This window comes from Choloepus didactylus, chromosome 6, assembly GCF_015220235.1.
Source record: "Choloepus didactylus isolate mChoDid1 chromosome 6, mChoDid1.pri, whole genome shotgun sequence".
NCBI lineage: Eukaryota > Metazoa > Chordata > Mammalia > Pilosa > Megalonychidae > Choloepus > Choloepus didactylus.
The window spans coordinates 31,513,434-31,530,075 of NC_051312.1; the positions used below are offsets into that span (position 1 = coordinate 31,513,434).

General features: G+C 41.9%; 1 protein-coding gene and 1 long non-coding RNA gene across 2 annotated transcripts in view; one reads left to right on the forward strand and one right to left on the reverse strand.

The window, feature by feature from the left end:
- PTPRJ (protein tyrosine phosphatase receptor type J) overlaps nt 1-3,579 on the reverse strand; it is a 200,667-nt gene extending 197,088 nt beyond the window's left edge. Inside the window, exon 1 of the mRNA XM_037838476.1 lies at nt 3,449-3,579. Coding sequence (XP_037694404.1) covers nt 3,449-3,487 — 39 coding nt within the window. The 5' untranslated portion in view covers nt 3,488-3,579. The remainder of the gene's footprint in view (nt 1-3,448) is intronic.
- The window catches only part of LOC119536031, a 28,814-nt gene extending 17,011 nt beyond the window's left edge, over nt 1-11,803 (forward strand). Inside the window, exons 2-3 of the long non-coding RNA XR_005217345.1 lie at nt 10,135-10,175; nt 11,671-11,803. This is a non-coding gene — a long non-coding RNA (uncharacterized LOC119536031). The remainder of the gene's footprint in view (nt 1-10,134; nt 10,176-11,670) is intronic.
- The last annotated feature ends 4,839 nt before the right edge of the window (nt 11,804-16,642 follow it).

Consider the following 16,642-nt stretch of genomic DNA (forward strand, 5'->3'; position numbering starts at 1 on the left):
TGTGAACAATCGAATGTACGATTTGTTTTGTATGACTGCGTGGTATGTGAATATATCTCAATAAAATGAAGATTTAATTAAAAAAAAAAGAGAGAGGGCTTTGCAAATACTTTTGATCCTCTGCCCAAATTACTCTGGGATGTATCGGAGCTTCACATTAACCTATACAAACCAACCTGATCTCACTCCCTATTCAGGGTTCCATGTAATTATGGTATTTGAGGAAAATTAACCATACAAGTTAAATTATACAGTGTGCTACAGAAAATATAGATTTTGCACCAAATAAACATCTCTTCCTTTGGTCCCATGCAGAAGCTGAAGTTTTAAAACACAGCCAATATCATCCTCTACCCTTTAGTCTGACCTACTCCAGTCTCAACCAAGTCCATTTTGTTCATATCTCCAATCAAACTCTGATCTCCTTTTCAGCCTCTTTAACAATTGCTTCATGGGGCACTGCCAACAATCACAGCTGCCGAACTCTGGCTCTAAGTCCTAGGTGCCAGACAGATGCCTGAAGTTCCAGGGACCAACCAGGTCACGCACAAACAGTTCAGCATCTCAGAATTTAGAAATAACTATTACAATTTATGAATAGATGTGACTGCTATAAGGGCTTACAATCTAGGAACCTTTACAATAAGCATTCCCCTGATAACTCATGCTCCCAGATTCAATTCTCAGAGATTGCACATTATTGTTAGTCCATATTAGTGAGGCACTATGTTTGTCTTTTGTTTCTGGCTTATTTCATCCAACATACTTTCCTCAAGGTCCATTCACCTAGTTGCATACCTTACAACTTCATTCCTTCTTGTCACCGCTCAATATCCCCTTGTACGTATATACCACAATTCACCGCTCTGTTTGTGAGTCTATGTGCCCTTAGGCCACATCCATCCATTGCAAATCATGAATACTGCCGCTACAAACACCAGTGTGCAAATGTCCATCCCTGTCTCTGTTCTCAGTTCCCCCAAGTATATACCCAATAACAGGGTTGCAGGACCATATGGCTACCCCATACTTAGTTTCCTGTGGAACCACCACACTGCCTCCAGATGGGCTGCACCATTCTACTTCCCCACCAACAATGAATAGGTACATCCCTCTCTCCACATTTTCTCCAGCACTTGTATCCCTCTGTTTATTTCTGTCAATAATGTAGATATGTCCCCAGGAGGGAATCCAATATAAATAATAAAGATAACAATGATAATAAGAGTTTGTGCTTGCTGAGAACTAAATATGCCCCAAGCTCTGTGCTTTATTTGCTTTACCTTATTTAATCATGTGAACAACCCTATGAGGTTGTTACTTTTATATATGAATTGTCTCAGCTACTACATAGGAAGGGAATAGGGTGCAATGAGAGTGACCAACAAAAAGGAACATAATTAAGATTGGGAAGGGAAGCCTTCCCTGATGAGACCTGGAAGTTAATAGTAGGCAGTGTTTATTGAGAATTACCACATACCAGGAATGCTGCTAAGTTTTTGTGTTACCTCATTTAATCTTCACAAAGACCCTAGAAGTATTCCTTTTTTTTTAATTATTAGAGAAGTTGTAGGTTTACAGAAAAACCATGCGGAAAATAGATTTCCTATATACACCCCTTCCCCGTATTAACACCACACATTAGTGTGATACCTTTGTTACAACTGACGAAAGAATATTATTATAATTGTACAATTAACTGTAGTCCATGGTTTATATTAGGGTTCACTGTTTATGTTGTATAATCCTGTGTTTGTTTGTTTTTAATTTTTATTCCAGTAAAATATATACAACCTAAAATTTCCTCATTTATCTGCATTCAAATACATAATTCAGTGCTGTTAATTGAGTTCTCAATGTTGTGCTACCATCGCTGCCATCCATTACCAAAATTTTTCCATCACCCCAATTTAAAATTGTATACCCCAAACTCGGTACAATGTAAGCATTAACTCTCCATTCCCTACCTCTAACCTGGCCCCTGGTAGCTTATATTCTAGTTTCTGACTCTATGAATTTGCTTATTCTGATTACTAAGAGTATTGTTATTGGCTCCATTTTACAGATGTAGAAATCAAGGCAGATTGAGAAGTAACTTGCCTCAGCTTATACAGCCAATGAGTGATAAACTATGGCAGAGCCCACTATATTACCACTTCACTCTTCTCTCTGATGTGAAATGAGTGAGTCACCCCATTTCATCAGTGAGGGTGGCAGTATGTGAACTGGTGAAATGCAAGGCTTCAGAGCCAGCCTGCCTAGGTTCAAGGCTGGGATCTACAACTTACCAGGGAAGTATCTTACCTTTCTATGCCTTGGATTCCTCATTTATGTGAGGATTAAATGAATTGATACAACAAGTAAAGAGCCTAGCTTAGAACTTGCAAAACAGTAAGTCCCCAATAAACGTTAGAGTGTATTACTATCTCCATAAATGCCCACAACAACCCTAAGGAAATTGAAACTCAGAGAGGTTTAGCAATTCGTCTAAAGCCACCCATTTCAAGAAAAGATCAGGATTCAAACTTGGGTCTGTTCACTCAGAAGCCCTTATCTTATGCATTGCCACACGGAGCTTCCTATGAAAGATGAGCCAGGGGTTAGGTCTTCATTCCTGAAGATTTCCAGGAAAGGAGATTCTAAATTCCAAAGTGATGCTTCATTCCAACTGTCCTGAGTGGTGTCCCAATGGTGTCCCAAATGCCACCCATAGTAAGGCTCTCTCTTACTGCCAATCTGGATTTCATCTGTCTTATTTTAAGACCACTTCTTTGAGAAGCTGGAGGGAAGATGGAAACTCGCCGGTTAGTTTTCTTTCTTTTACACTTTCCATATTCTGAACTTCACATTTCCTCACTTGTGTAGAAAAGGCAGGGACCAATCTAGAGACTGGCACAAAAGGGGACTCAACAAAAATGTGTTACATTAATGAACAAACATTGTTGATGACCTCTGAGGGCTTTCCCAGATTAGGAAAACCCCACGTCATCCGTATCCCTACCCACCCAGCTTGCTTTTCCTTTCCCTTCCCATTTCTTAACCCTGGTATTTCTCAAACAAGGCAGTTGCAAAGGCATTTAAGGACACTGTGGAGCTGAAGTGGCCTTGGTACATGGTGACACACTGGGTTTCCTCATTTCTCATTCCTTCTGGCCAGTGTTTGACCAAGAGGCTAGAGATGGAGATATCCAGGGGGGTGGGAGTGGTGGCTTAGCAGGTGGGTAGAGAAGATGACTAGAGGCCCCCCCCACCACATTTCCTGATTGTCACTCAAGGTTACTTACAGGTGTCTTAGACAGAGGAAATTGGGAACCCCACTAGACATTCACTGCCAAGATAGGAAACCTGGGCCTAAGGGGTTATTTGTCAAACTCCTTTGGTTGCAGATAATGGAAACCCATCTCAAACTAGAGAAACTAAGAGAAAAAGAAAAGAACATGTTGCTCACGTAATCTGGAATTCCAGGGGTGGTTCTGGCTTCAAGCATAACTGGATCTAGAAATTCAAACAAGGTCTCAATTTTTCTCCCTTTCTTGCTTTCTCTGCCCTGTTGTCTTTCTCCATGTTTGGGCAAGTTCTCTCTTCAGCAGGCACTTTTTCCAAAGGATGGCTGCTGACGGCCCTCAGTTTGACATCCTTCCATCTGCAGACAGCTCTAGCCATGATGAGTGTGCTTAAGTAGCGGAAGGGGGATTTATCAGGGGAAGAAAGCTGCAACTGTTCCCTTTTGTCAAAAAATCAAAAGCTATCTCAGAAGCCCCATAGCAGACTTCCCCTTAGGTCTTACTGGCCCAAACAAGGTTACACAGTCACCACTGCAAACAAGGGAGGCTGGAAAAGTAGGAAACAGGTTTGTCATATTGGCTTAGACACAGCATGATCCAACACCTGGAGCTGGTAACATTGTCACCCAGAACAAAAGTGGACTTTCTTTAGCCAGAAAAAAAGGGGGATTAGATCAGGTAGACAACTAATGGTGGCTACTACAAGTGGTATTGTGAGATCATATAATAAGAAGGGGGAGGAGCAGTTTTGCAATATGAATGGAAATGCTTGCTAGCCAGAAACAACTAATGCACACTAGATTGGGGAGCAAGAAAGTGTAAACCAGGAAAAGTGAATGGAACCAGGGAAGATGGGCATGGTCCAAAAGGAGAGGGCCAGCCAGCTGTGGCCAGCACCTGTCAGGACATTTTCCTGGAAAATGCAATTCCTATCTGTTCACGCTCAAAGGTGGCCCTAAACCAAATCAACTGAGATACAGCTCTGGGGCACCAGGTGGAAAGAGGTGAGACAAGGAGGAGGCAGAGCAGAAGGAGAAATATGTTCAAAAATCTTCAGTGGCTTCCTACTACCCAAGAAGTCAAGTCCAAACTCCATAACCTGGTTTCCCCCCTCTCCACCCTTCTCTCTCATTGTAATTCCTTCATCTCTCTGCTCCAGCCCCTCACCACTCCCTAAATACAGCTTGCACTTTCTTGACTCTGGGATTTTGTTCCACTTTACTCTTTGCCCTTTCCCAGCTGTGACCTCTCTGTGCCTCCCTCTTCTTATCTTATAGAGTTGGTGAGGATTATAAAATGAGATGCAACACGTTAAGTGCTTAAGATACTGCTCAGTAAATATTAGCTATTATTATAGTTCATTAATTCCCATTTTGAAGTCTCAACAAACTTGATATACACAAAATAACACATACCCGGATCTTCCTTGCTATATTTGTGCATGTCTATTTCCACCTCTAGAGACTGAGTATCGTGATGGCAGGGGCAATGTGTGTGGCTCCCCTTTGCATCTTATTCATCTTTGTAGTGGCATGCCAAGCATCCAAGATGGAAGAGAGCAGTTCGACGAGGGGCAGAATGTGTCCATCCAGGAGGACATGAGGGAAGAGAGCCAGCCTGACAAGGGACAGAATATGTTGATGCAGGACATTTTGGAGAATGTGGTGCTAGGCTGGGCAGCAGGTCAACCTCCAGGCTGTTCCTTCGTGCTGGCTGTGGGGCCACATTAGGAAGCAGAGCCCACCCACAATTTCATAACTGATCTGTTGGGAAAGTTAGGCAAATGTGTCCACTGATGGTGTGTGGTTAAGGCCTGTCGCCAGGCATCTCCCCCAAAAGGCAGGAACCTGCCACTGGGAGGAGGTAAGGACTGAGAGCCACTTGCTCTCAGGCCTTCTAGCAGTAGTGACTCAGCAGGAAGCCAGCCAAGGCCTGAGTCACTCCCTCCCCCACCGCCACACCCAGGGTTTTCCTCCAGGGCAGAGGCTTGCAAAGCTAATGCGAGCCAGGGGTATAAATCTTTGGTACCCAGGTCTACCCAGGCCATTTAAATTAATTTCTTTAACATAGCTCAGCATTTAAGAACACAAACTCGAGAGTTGGATTTGCCTGGATTAGAAGCCTGCCTCGATCTCTTATGTAACCTGGAGAAAGTTTCTTAGCCTTTCTGGCCATAGTTTACCCATCCAGAAATGGTAGCAATAACAGTACTTCCTGCATAGGAGTGAGAGAGCTTAGAATAGAGCATGGTACATTGACAGGGCTCCTCGTCCCACCTCAGGGCCTTGGCACTTGCTATTTCCTCTGCCTAGAATGTTTTCGCCCTAGATAGCCCTATGACAAGCTCCCCCGACTTCAGTCAGGTCTTTACTGAATAACCACCTGCTCAGTGAAAGCCTACCCTGGCCACCCCATCTTACTCTTTCTCCTCTATCTTTTCCTAACCGCTTTCCTACTTTTATTTTTAATCCTTAGCACTTATCACCATCTAACATGGTTTTTAGTTTCTTTCAGAGCAGTTGAAGTTTTACAGAAAAATCCTGCAGAAAGTAGAGTTCTCATATATGCCACACACACACAAAGAGAGAGAGTTTTCCTTATTATTAACATTTTGCTTTAGTGTGGTGCATTTGTTACGACTGATTAACCAATATTATTGTATCATTAACTATAGTCCATAGTTTACATTAGAGTTTACCCTTTATGTTGAGCAGTTCTATGTTCTTTTAAAAAATTCTTATTAGGGTAACACTTATAACATACTGTTCTGGTTTGCTAATGCCACAAAATACCAGAAAAGGATTGGCTTTTATAAAGGGGGGGTTATTTGGTTACACAGATACAGTCTTAAGGCCATAAAGTGTCCAAGGTAAGGCATCAACAATCAGGTAGCTTCGTTGGAGGATGGCCAATGGCATCTGGAAAACCTCTGTTAGCTGGGAAGGCATGTGGCCGGCATCTGCTTGCTCTTAGGTTGCATTTCAGCTCCTCTCTCAGCTCCTGTGTATTCTTCAAAGTGTCCCTTGTGGCTGCAGCTCTTCCAAAATGTCACTCTCAGTTGCTCTGCTCCTTCAGTGTGTGAACTCCTTTGTATGCTTCCAGAGATCAATTAACACCCACCCTGAATGGGCAGGGTAACACCTCCATGGAAATTATCCAATCAAATGTTTCACTCACAGCTGATTGAGTCACATCTCCATGGAAACAATCAAAGAATTCCAATCTAATCAACACTAATACATGTGCCCCCACAAGATTGCATCAAAGAATATGGCATTTTGGGGGACATAATACATCCAACTGGCACACATACCATATATTTTAATTATGTATCTTCTTTATTGTCTATCTCCTCCACCCCACCGGAATGCAAGCTCCATTTTTGTCTACTTTCTTCTCTGCCATGGTGTTTAAATTCAAATTTAAAAGAATACTCTGTACCAGCCAACTATACCTCCAGGCTGCTTCCCCTGTTGCAGATCCTAACCATAAATGTATCGTATCTCCCACTTCCTCTGCCTGATTTTTAAATACCCAATTATTAATCTGACTCAGAGCCCTCCATTCTGCTAAGAATGTCTTTCCTCCATGAGGGCACCATGGGGAGAGACATCAAGACCCCAGGTGGATTTAACTGGTCCAACAGTCAGTTCCAATCTCAACTACCCTATTTTGGGCTGTTTCGCTCCACTTTCATTCCCTCCAAATTCAGCTGGGGACAACTCATTGGTGTATTCCCAAAGCCTAGGGGAGCTTCTGACACACAGAAATGGATGGATGGATGGATGGATGGAGGGTTGGATGGACGGATGACTCAGACAAAGCAAGTAACAAGAGTCTACCACACTTTCCTAGTCTCCATCATTCAATCTTCAATCACCTCTCAGGGAGGCACCAACTGTCCAGTCGGAATTTCCCTCCAGGAAGACTATTCCTCCCCTCTTTTCGAGGGTGAAAGTCCGCTAAAAAGACACCCGATTCACATCACTAAAGAGAACCCTTACCATGGCATCTGAGTGGAGATTAGGGTGACCCCGACCTTCCTCCCCAAGGACAATGGGCGGGGACCTGCCTCTTGTTTCTATAAAAGACCCATCCTGGTGAGTTTCCCAAACAAGGGGCAGCAGCTTCAAAAGTAGGGAGCCTTCACTCCTAGAAACGGAAATTGCCAGAACCCAGCACTCTCCGCCCAAGTGGCATTTACTTGTAAAACTAGAAAGAAGGAATTAAATCCCCCTTGCATTCCCCTTACCCGCCCCTCACCCCCCCACCACCCTGTCCATCCCTCAGATAGGGAAATGAAACCTAGACATGCTTGCGTTCTGTCTTCACTGGCTGGGTGACCTTGGGGTAAACTATTTAAATTCCCTTGGCTTCCGTCTGCTCATCTGTGAACAGGGAAGAATAATTAAGTAATTTGATTGGATGCTGGTAAGATTAAACGAGAGCCACGCCTCCTGATCAGCCACGCCCAAGCCTTAGCCACGCCCCAGGCCAAGCGCTGGACAAGTCATACACAGGTCTGAGTCCGGTTCCCCCACCCCAGACCCCACCCCCCAGTTGTAGCTCGCCCTTGTCCTTAGCTATTAGGGGCTGAGATGGGGAAGGGGGAGTTAACGTTTAATGGGTAGAGTTTCTCTTTGGAGTGATGGAAAAGGCTTGTTAATGAATGGTGGTGATGGTAGCCCAACATTATTGAATGTAATTATGAATTGTATAGTTGAAAGTGCTTAAAATGGGAAAATTTTATGTTGCATATATGTTACCGGAATCAAAATTTTTTTATATTAGCTCTTGCCATTATCGCTGTTAAGGCTCACCCAGAGAATGCAGAGCCAAGGCAACCAGCCACACATCAGCTCTCAGTGCCCTCCACCAACCTGCTTCTCAAAGCAAAGCAGACTTCGAAAAGTAGCTTAAGCGAGAGTCAAATCTCAGTGACTTCAGAATGACCCATGGCTTTACAGCTGCTCCCGGTTACTGGCTGCACTAACCCCCTGCCATTCCCCTGTAATCATAATTTTTATAGCAGCCTTAAATGACCACTGCTCATTGACAAACACGGGAGTGTATAATTCCAGGGGATTTTTCTGCCAGAAACATAACCATGTGAAGACAACAGAGGAGGCTCCTGCCAGTCGATGTAGCCTTGAGGACATCACATAACCTCATTTTTTTCTTAGCCCCCAACAGCACCTCATGCTGACTCCAATGCTAACACTTAACATGCTGGTTTCCATCCTCTGTTGCTTATCTGTCCCTCCCACTAACCTGCCAGTGCCTGGGTAACTGGCATTAGGGCTTTCTCCTGCACTTCCCTATCCCCAGTACCTGGCACCCAGTGATGCTGAATAAATACAGGTTGGCTGTATAGCTGAATGAAAGTCATTCAGAGGGGTTTTCTCTGCCTAGCCAGCCTTCCCCATCTAAGAAGAGGGAGGTTCCAGATTTTCTTTTCATTTGCTGTAGGGTCTTGTGAACTGGGCATCATTCCTCTGTAAGCCCAATGGTTCTTCCTCTTTCTCTTTGTCATTGACACTACAGCCTTATGACACTGATCCTTATGTAGCTCAGAGGATAGTGAAAAGCCATCTCTAAGGCAAGCTGCCTCAGAGTGTGAACTTTACTGCTAGGCTGCTGTGTGACCTTAGGCGAGTAGTGTCATCTCTCTGGGCCTTGGGTTTCTAACCTGCAAAGGCAGGAAACCAACATTCATTGCATGGCTACCGGGCATTTATGTGTGCATTCATATTGTTGTCTCATTTGATATCTAAAGTTAAGGGGTTGAACTATGCAATTTCTGAGTTTCCTTCTGGGAAAGTTTCAGTAGTTGCTTTCAAAACCACTCCAGCTCTCAGCCCATGGAAGAGGCTGTGGGTTGAGAGAGAACACAAGGTTTGTATCTCTGGTCTTTCAGCTGTGCTGAATCTTGCTTCCCAGCTGTGTCGACATTGGGCAAATCAACATAGCCTCAGTTTCCTCATCTACAAAATGGGAACAATAATATCTTCCTCATCAGGCTATCTGGAGGATAAAATGGGACGGAGCATGTAGGAGCCTAGCACTGCACTTAGCACACAGAAGGGCTCAACCAATGTCAGTCCCCACTGCCTTCCTAAGCTCATCAAAGACTTGGGTAGGAGTCTTTGTGCAAATTATTTCTGCAAACCCCTGAATGCTTTAGCTTGGGTTTGGTTTGCTAGAGGGAAGCAGGAAGTTGCATTTGATGATCTTTTCGAAAAGAATGCTGAAGGCAAAGGTTTCATTTCTGCAACCTACCGTCAAAGCCAGAGTGTCCAATGGTCATTACCACAAACCCCAGCAAAGGCAGTCTTTTCCTCAAAACTCTCTGCCCAAGAACAAATATGTTTCTTAAAAGGTAAAAATTAAAATACAAGGTTCTCCTTCACGGTGCTTGGTGCAGCCCAGAACCTGGGTCTCTTTGTCAGAGAGGTCCTCCTTGACCATCCTATTTGCAATTCCAGTCCCATCCCCAACCTCTGGCAAGTACCCACTCTCCTTTCCTGCTTCCCTTTTCTTCATAGTACTTAACCACAGAACACACACATGTGCACTATATATCTGTATATACATATCACCAGAATGAAAGGGCAGTGAGGGTCAGACACGCAGGTGCTGTGCTCACTGCAGTGCTCAGTACAGGACCTGCATTAGTAGGAATTAAAAAAAGCTTGTTTGAAAGAATCAGTCTGGGCCTGAACTAACACCAAGCTGGCAGTTAAGGCCAAATAATAATATATCATGTGAGACCCTCAATTCGCACTTTGCAAAGCTTTCTCACCATATTTATTTGACCCTGTGCGGAAGACTTTTTCTCTGTTTTTTCCAGGTGAAGAAACCGAGCTCAGAGGGATGCAGCGTCTCTGGAAGGTAAAGGAAGCTCTTCTGGCCTCATGGCCTTGGGCAAGTCACTTCTCTCTGACTTCATTTTTCTTTATCTGTAAAATGAAACGATTTGGACTAGGTCCCTTCCAAAACAAAGACTTTTAAATCCTTACATTCTAGGACTTGGTTATTAAGCCTTCAAAGAATAATTCAAGTGATGCTACCCAAGAACCATAACTGCAGAATCAGCGCAGGCTGAAACCTCAGTTTCATCTGGTTCCGTTTCCAGTTCTCCTTCAGACCTCACCAACACTGACAAATATTCTGTTGGGTCTACTGAGACATTCAAACAAAAACACATAGTAATATACCCAAAAGAATTGAAAGCAGGGACTCAAACAGATTCTTGCACACTAATGTTTATAGCAGCATTACAATAGCCAAAAGATGGAAGCAACCCAAGTGTCCATCAGTAGATGAATGCATAAACAAAATGTGGTATATACATGCAACGGAGTATTAGTCAGTCATAAAAATGAATGAAGTACTGATACCTGCTGCAACATGGATGAATCCTGAAGACATTATGTTGAGTAAAATAAGCCAGGCACAAAAAGACAAATATTGTATGATCTCATTTGTATGAAATAAGAAAAATAAGCAAATTCATGGAGTCAGAAATTAGAATAAAGGTTACCAGGGTCCAGGGAGGGGGTAGGGAATGAAAGTTAATGCTTAATTAGTACAGAATTTCTGTTTGGGGTGATGGAAACGTTTTTTGTAATGGATAGTGGTGATGGTAGCACAATATTGGGAATGTAATTCACACTACTGAATTGTATACTTAAAAGTGGATAAAATGGGAAACTTTATGCTATATATATGTCACCACAAAAAAAATTTTTTTCAAATCATAGAAATACAAAATACAATGAGTGAGTCCTAATGTAAACCATGGATTTGAGTTAACAATATAAGTATAATATTGGGGCATCAACTGTAAGAAAGGTACCACACTAATGAAAAACTTTAATAACAGGGAAAACTTGGGGGGGGTATAGAACTCTGTACTTTTTCCTTGATTTTTCCATAAACCTACAATTGCTCTAAAAAATAAAAAAATTCTAAGAAAAGCACATAGTAAGTTCTGTATAAGCGTATAAGCATGAGTCAAAGTGGACAATTAAGTTAGTACAGAAAAAAAATCACTACTTTGCACTTGTCTCAGTTACCACCGGTCTCCAAATTCAATTCCCTGCCTCTAGGCTCTCCCTTCCAATCTATCCTGGGCATGACTGGGAAATTAAATAAACCAACCTTGCTTTCAGGATATCAAAAAGCTTCAGGGGCTCCTTATTACCTACAGAACACAGTTGGAAAGGTTTAGCCTATCATCTGATACCCTCCTCAATCTTGCCCTAACTCTTTCAAGCATATCTCCACACCCCACCCGCTGGTTTGTTTCACCAGAATTGTCTGCTTCAACCAATTTAACTCATTCATTCATTCATTCATTCAGACATCTTTATTACATCCCCAGGCTGTGCCAGGTACTCACAACTCTAGGGTACTGATGTGATGAACGAGTCAAGTTCCTGTCCTCATGAAGCATACTTCCTAGAGAGGGAAAGACAGACAGTGGGCAAGCAAGGAAAGAAGATCATTCACATAGTGGTAAGAGCCATGGCAACGATCCAGCAGGATATGGTGAAGGAAAGGCAGTGGGACCACCTTAGATCCAACAGCCAGGGATGCCCCTCCGTGGAACGACAATTGAGGGACGATCTGAATGAAAGGAAGGGGCCAAACATGTAGAGATGTGGGGACAGAGGAATACCACGTGCCAAGGCCCTAAGGTGGGAACCAGCTTCACATGTCCTGGGGCAGTGGGAGTAGGGGAGGAAGAAGGACAATACAGCTGAAGCAACATGGCATTGGTAGGAGATGAGGACAGGGAGGTAGGCAGGGGCAAAAAGTTCCAGCAGATCCTGGAGAAGAGTTTGTATTTTATTCAAGGTTCTAAGTGTAGTGGAAGCCATTAGATGTTCATACAAGAGTGGCATGATCTGATACATGTTTTTAAAAAGATGACTCTAGCCATTGTGTGGAGAATGCATTGTGGAAAATACAAGAAGAGAAGCACGGAGACCCAGGTAAAGGCTTCTAGAAAATCAGGGTGAGAGGTGATGTGGCTTGAGCCAGGCAGGGGATGTTGCAGATGGAGAGAAGTAGTAGAGAGACTTTCCAATGGCTTCATTAAAGGGTGCAGAGGGTTGCAGGGATAGACTCATTGCCCTCCCCAAAAGGAGTTTATGTTTCTTTCCCCTCTCTGTTTTCTCTCTACCTCTACTATCTTCTGTCTGCTTTCTCTCCACCATCTCTAAATCATTTTCATCAATCATGCATGTCCCCCCTACTTGCCCCACTCCTTTCCATGCCATCTTCCTTTTCCGCCTTCTTCAGTCCCCAGGAATCTTCCTCCACTAAACGGCAGATTCCTTGTGTGTGTGTGTGCTTCCATCAGTAGGCACTGAGATTGATTTAGCTTTTCCTGGTTATGTTCTGCCTTCCCCTTCTAGGTAATCAATTCTTTAAGGGTAGGTAGCCCCCCCAAAATTGTGGGATGGAATGGAATGTTGGCTATGAGCACAGTGAGTATCTTGTTTTTTAGATTTGTGACATCAGACAAGTGCCTGACTTCTCAGAGCCTCAGCTTCAGAACTGGAACAAAAAAGGGGGGAGGGGGGAGGCAAATAAACAGATAACCCATGTAAAGTGCTTAGTACGCTGCCTGGCAAGTAGTAAGCCTTCAGTGAATTCTAGCTATGGTCATTGTTCGCAATGCAGTTGTACTGAGTGTGGCTAGGACATTGGGCAAGTTGTTTTCCTTCTTGAATCTCAGTTTGCTCATCTGTAAAATGGGATGTGAATAGAATTCAGCACTAAGATTCTAAATGCCTGTGTCCCGTTTATTAACACTTGAATCCAGTTTAGATAATGTTACCCGAAACCCATGTGGTGCTAACGTTGATTCTTCGTAATGTTGCAGCGCCCTCTATTGGAGGTTTCGCCCCCATTTGCTGAAGTCCTCCGAGGCTGAAACAGCAGCCCAGCCCTCCTCCCTCACCTGTATCCTCAGATCAGTTTCTTCTTAAATAACATGTCGCCCCATAGAGCTATGGCTTATTTTTACAGAAGCAAAAAACGTTTTAAAAATTTGCTCCCATTTTATTCATTTGTAAAAGTTTAGGGTTTTTAAATTAACTTTTAATTTTGACTTAATTTCAGATGTACAAAAAAAAAACCTATAAGAATGGTACAAGAATTCTAGTCTATCTTCCACCCAGATGCCCCAAATTTTAACATTTTGTCTCATTTGCTTTATCGTCTTTCTCTCTTTCTCTGTCTCTCTATGTCCCTGTCTGTCTCTTTCCCTCTCTCTCTATAACACACATGTATATGTGTGTATGTACATATATATATATGTGTGTGTGTGTATATATATATATTTATAAAATTTTTCTGAGCCATTTGAGAGTAAATTATGGACATGACACCTTTATACTTTATTGTATACACCATTCCCTCACAGAAAAATTATCCAAACTTGAAAATTGATAACGATGTGAAATTATTGTGTAAACTTCAGACTTTATTCAAATTTCTCAAATTGTCCCAATAAACTCCTTTATAGCAGAAGAAAATCCCACATCCCACGTTATATTCAGTTGTCATGTCTCTTTAGTTTCCTTTCATCTGGAATAATTTCTAAGTATCTTTTGTCTTTCAAGATGTTGCCATTTTTGAAGATTACAGGCCAGGTGTATTGTAGGATATTCCTCTATGGGGGATTGTTGGCTATTTCCCGATGATTAGATTCATTTTGGGCAGTAATACCAAAGTTAAGTTAGAAAACTATATATAAATATTTCTTTAGGAAAGGTAAAGCAATAATGATATAGAAAAATTATTATAAGTAATTATGTATCTACATATTATTTACATAAACAAACTCTTGAAGAACTTTTAAAAAATAAAGATGCCTAGGTCCCATTCCATAAATTTTGATTAAATTGTGATGTTGCTGGAGTATTTAATTTTCTCCAGCTGATTCGAATGTACAACCAGGGTTGAGAGTCATTGATTTCTACTCTGCCTTTCTCCAAAAACAACTCTGGATAAGTTACAGAGATCTATAAAAATATAGCAAGATAAAGTAAATCAGAAGTAGGGAGGGACATGAAGTCTCAGAAGCTTGCTTCAGGTGGCCTACAAATTTTCTGAGTTCTAACAAACAACATGAAGATAAATAAAAAATGTTAAAGGGAGAGAGCCAATTTCAAAATGAGATATACAAGGTAAAACTACACAGTGCCTAGAAAAAAGACTGAAAAGAAGTAAGCCAAAAAAGAGGTTGCATTTGAATGATGGTATTATCTGTGATCTCCCCCCTCCATATTTTTCTTTATTGTCCAGTTTTTCTTTAAAGAATATGAGGTGTTTCTTATAATGAAAATATTTTCAAAATATCATATAATTAGATAATTTTCATTTGCAGAGCATTTAACAACTTGCAAAGTTTATATCAGCTCATAATAGGAATTAAAAAAGTAAATGATATCAATTATAATTTATTGAATGCTAACTTTGTGTCAGGTACCATGCTACAAGCTTTACATAGATTATTTTAATCCTTACAACTACTCTTTGAGGTAGGAGCTATTATGAGCCCCATTTTACATATGAGGAACTATTATGAGCCCAATTTTACGTATGAGGAAACTGAGGCTCAGAAAGCTTAAGTCACTTGTCCAAATCACATTGCTTCTAAGTATCAGAGCAAGGATTTGACTTCAAAGACTTAACAATTAACCATGAAGCCCACTGCTGTCTAATTGCTAGGAAAAATAGGTACTCTTACACAAACTCAGTTAAATTCAGCTATTTTGCATGTGGTTTTTTAAAGGTTATTTCCCATATCAGATGAATGCTTAATATGAAAAATGCCTTCTTAGTCCTGTTTATTAGCTTCCCACCAACTCTCAGGCATGGGATTTTTCCTAAAAATTTTTTTTTCTAAAAACCAGTAGGTAGGCAACATTCAGTAATTTCATTTATAATAAGGATTTTAAAACATGATGCAATACTTAAGAATACTTATAGAAGGGAGTCAGTCTTTGTGCTGGTTTGAATGTATTATGTTCCCCAGAAAAAGCTATATCCTTTGATGCAATCTTGTGGGGCCAACATATTAGTGGGGATTAAGTTGGAATGTTTGGATTAGGTTGTTTGCATGGAAATGGGCCCCACCCAACGGTGGGTGATGACTCTAATTGGATAATTTCCATGGAGGTGTTACCCCACCCATTCAGGATGGGTCTAAATTAAATCACTGGAAGCATATAAATGGGCTGACAAACAGAAGGAACTCAGTGGACCTGAGAGTGACATTTTGAAGAGAAGCTACAGCCAAGAAGGACACTTGGAAGACTGCACAGAAACAGAGAGTAGCTGCAGATGAGAAACAGTTGAAGATGACCGTTGAAAGCAGACTCTTGCTCCGGAGAAGCTAAGAGAGGACAAACACCCCAAGAGCAACTAAGAGTGACATCTTTGAGGAAGTGCAGCCTAGAGAGGAACATCCTGGGAGAAAGCTATTTTGAAACCAGAACTCTGGAGCAGACACCAGCCACATGCCTTCCCAGCTAACAGAGGTTTTCTGGACAACACTGGCCATCCTCCAGTGAAGGTACTCGATTGCTGATGTGTTACCTTGGACACTTCATGGCCTTAAGACTGTAACTGTGTAACCAAATAACCCCCCTTTTATAAAAAGCAATCCATTTCTGGTGTTTTGCATTCTGGCAGCATTAGCAAACTAGAACAGTTTTCAAAATGAACTCAAAGACTGTCTTTAATTTTATCCCATGCATCAAGACCAAAATGTTTTACTGAAACTGAGATCTGTCTAAAAGGCTCAGGAATAGGAAAACAGAATCTGAAGATCTGGTTTGGTTTAGTGTAGTTCAGTTTTAATTGCTTTTGTCCTTAAGAAAAAGAATTGGAAAAATATGTGGGCCATCCATTGTGAGTTACAGAACAAGCACGGGGCTGGGGGTCTGGAGTCTTGGGTTTCGGTTGTCATGTCCCCTCTCTGGGTTTCTATTTCCTTACTTATAAAATGAAGGAGTGTTACCACACAATCTCTAAGGACAATCTCAGCTCAAAAATCTATGATTTTACAACTGGATCACCCCACGTTGTTCTGTATTCCCTACATCTAATGAATGGAGCAAGTGGCAGTCCCCAGGACTGAGAATGATGAACTAGCATTGAGCTCCACTCTTCTAGGGCTCCTCTTCTAGATTTGTGGATCCATTTCCCAATGACCCCTGATTTTTGTTATTGGTAACAGGCCACAGAGCCAGTAAAATGATATATTTTTTAAACATTTAAACTAGTGGCACTTTCTAGTTTAAAATTTGCCCAGGCTTCTGTAGCCTTTCCCCGGC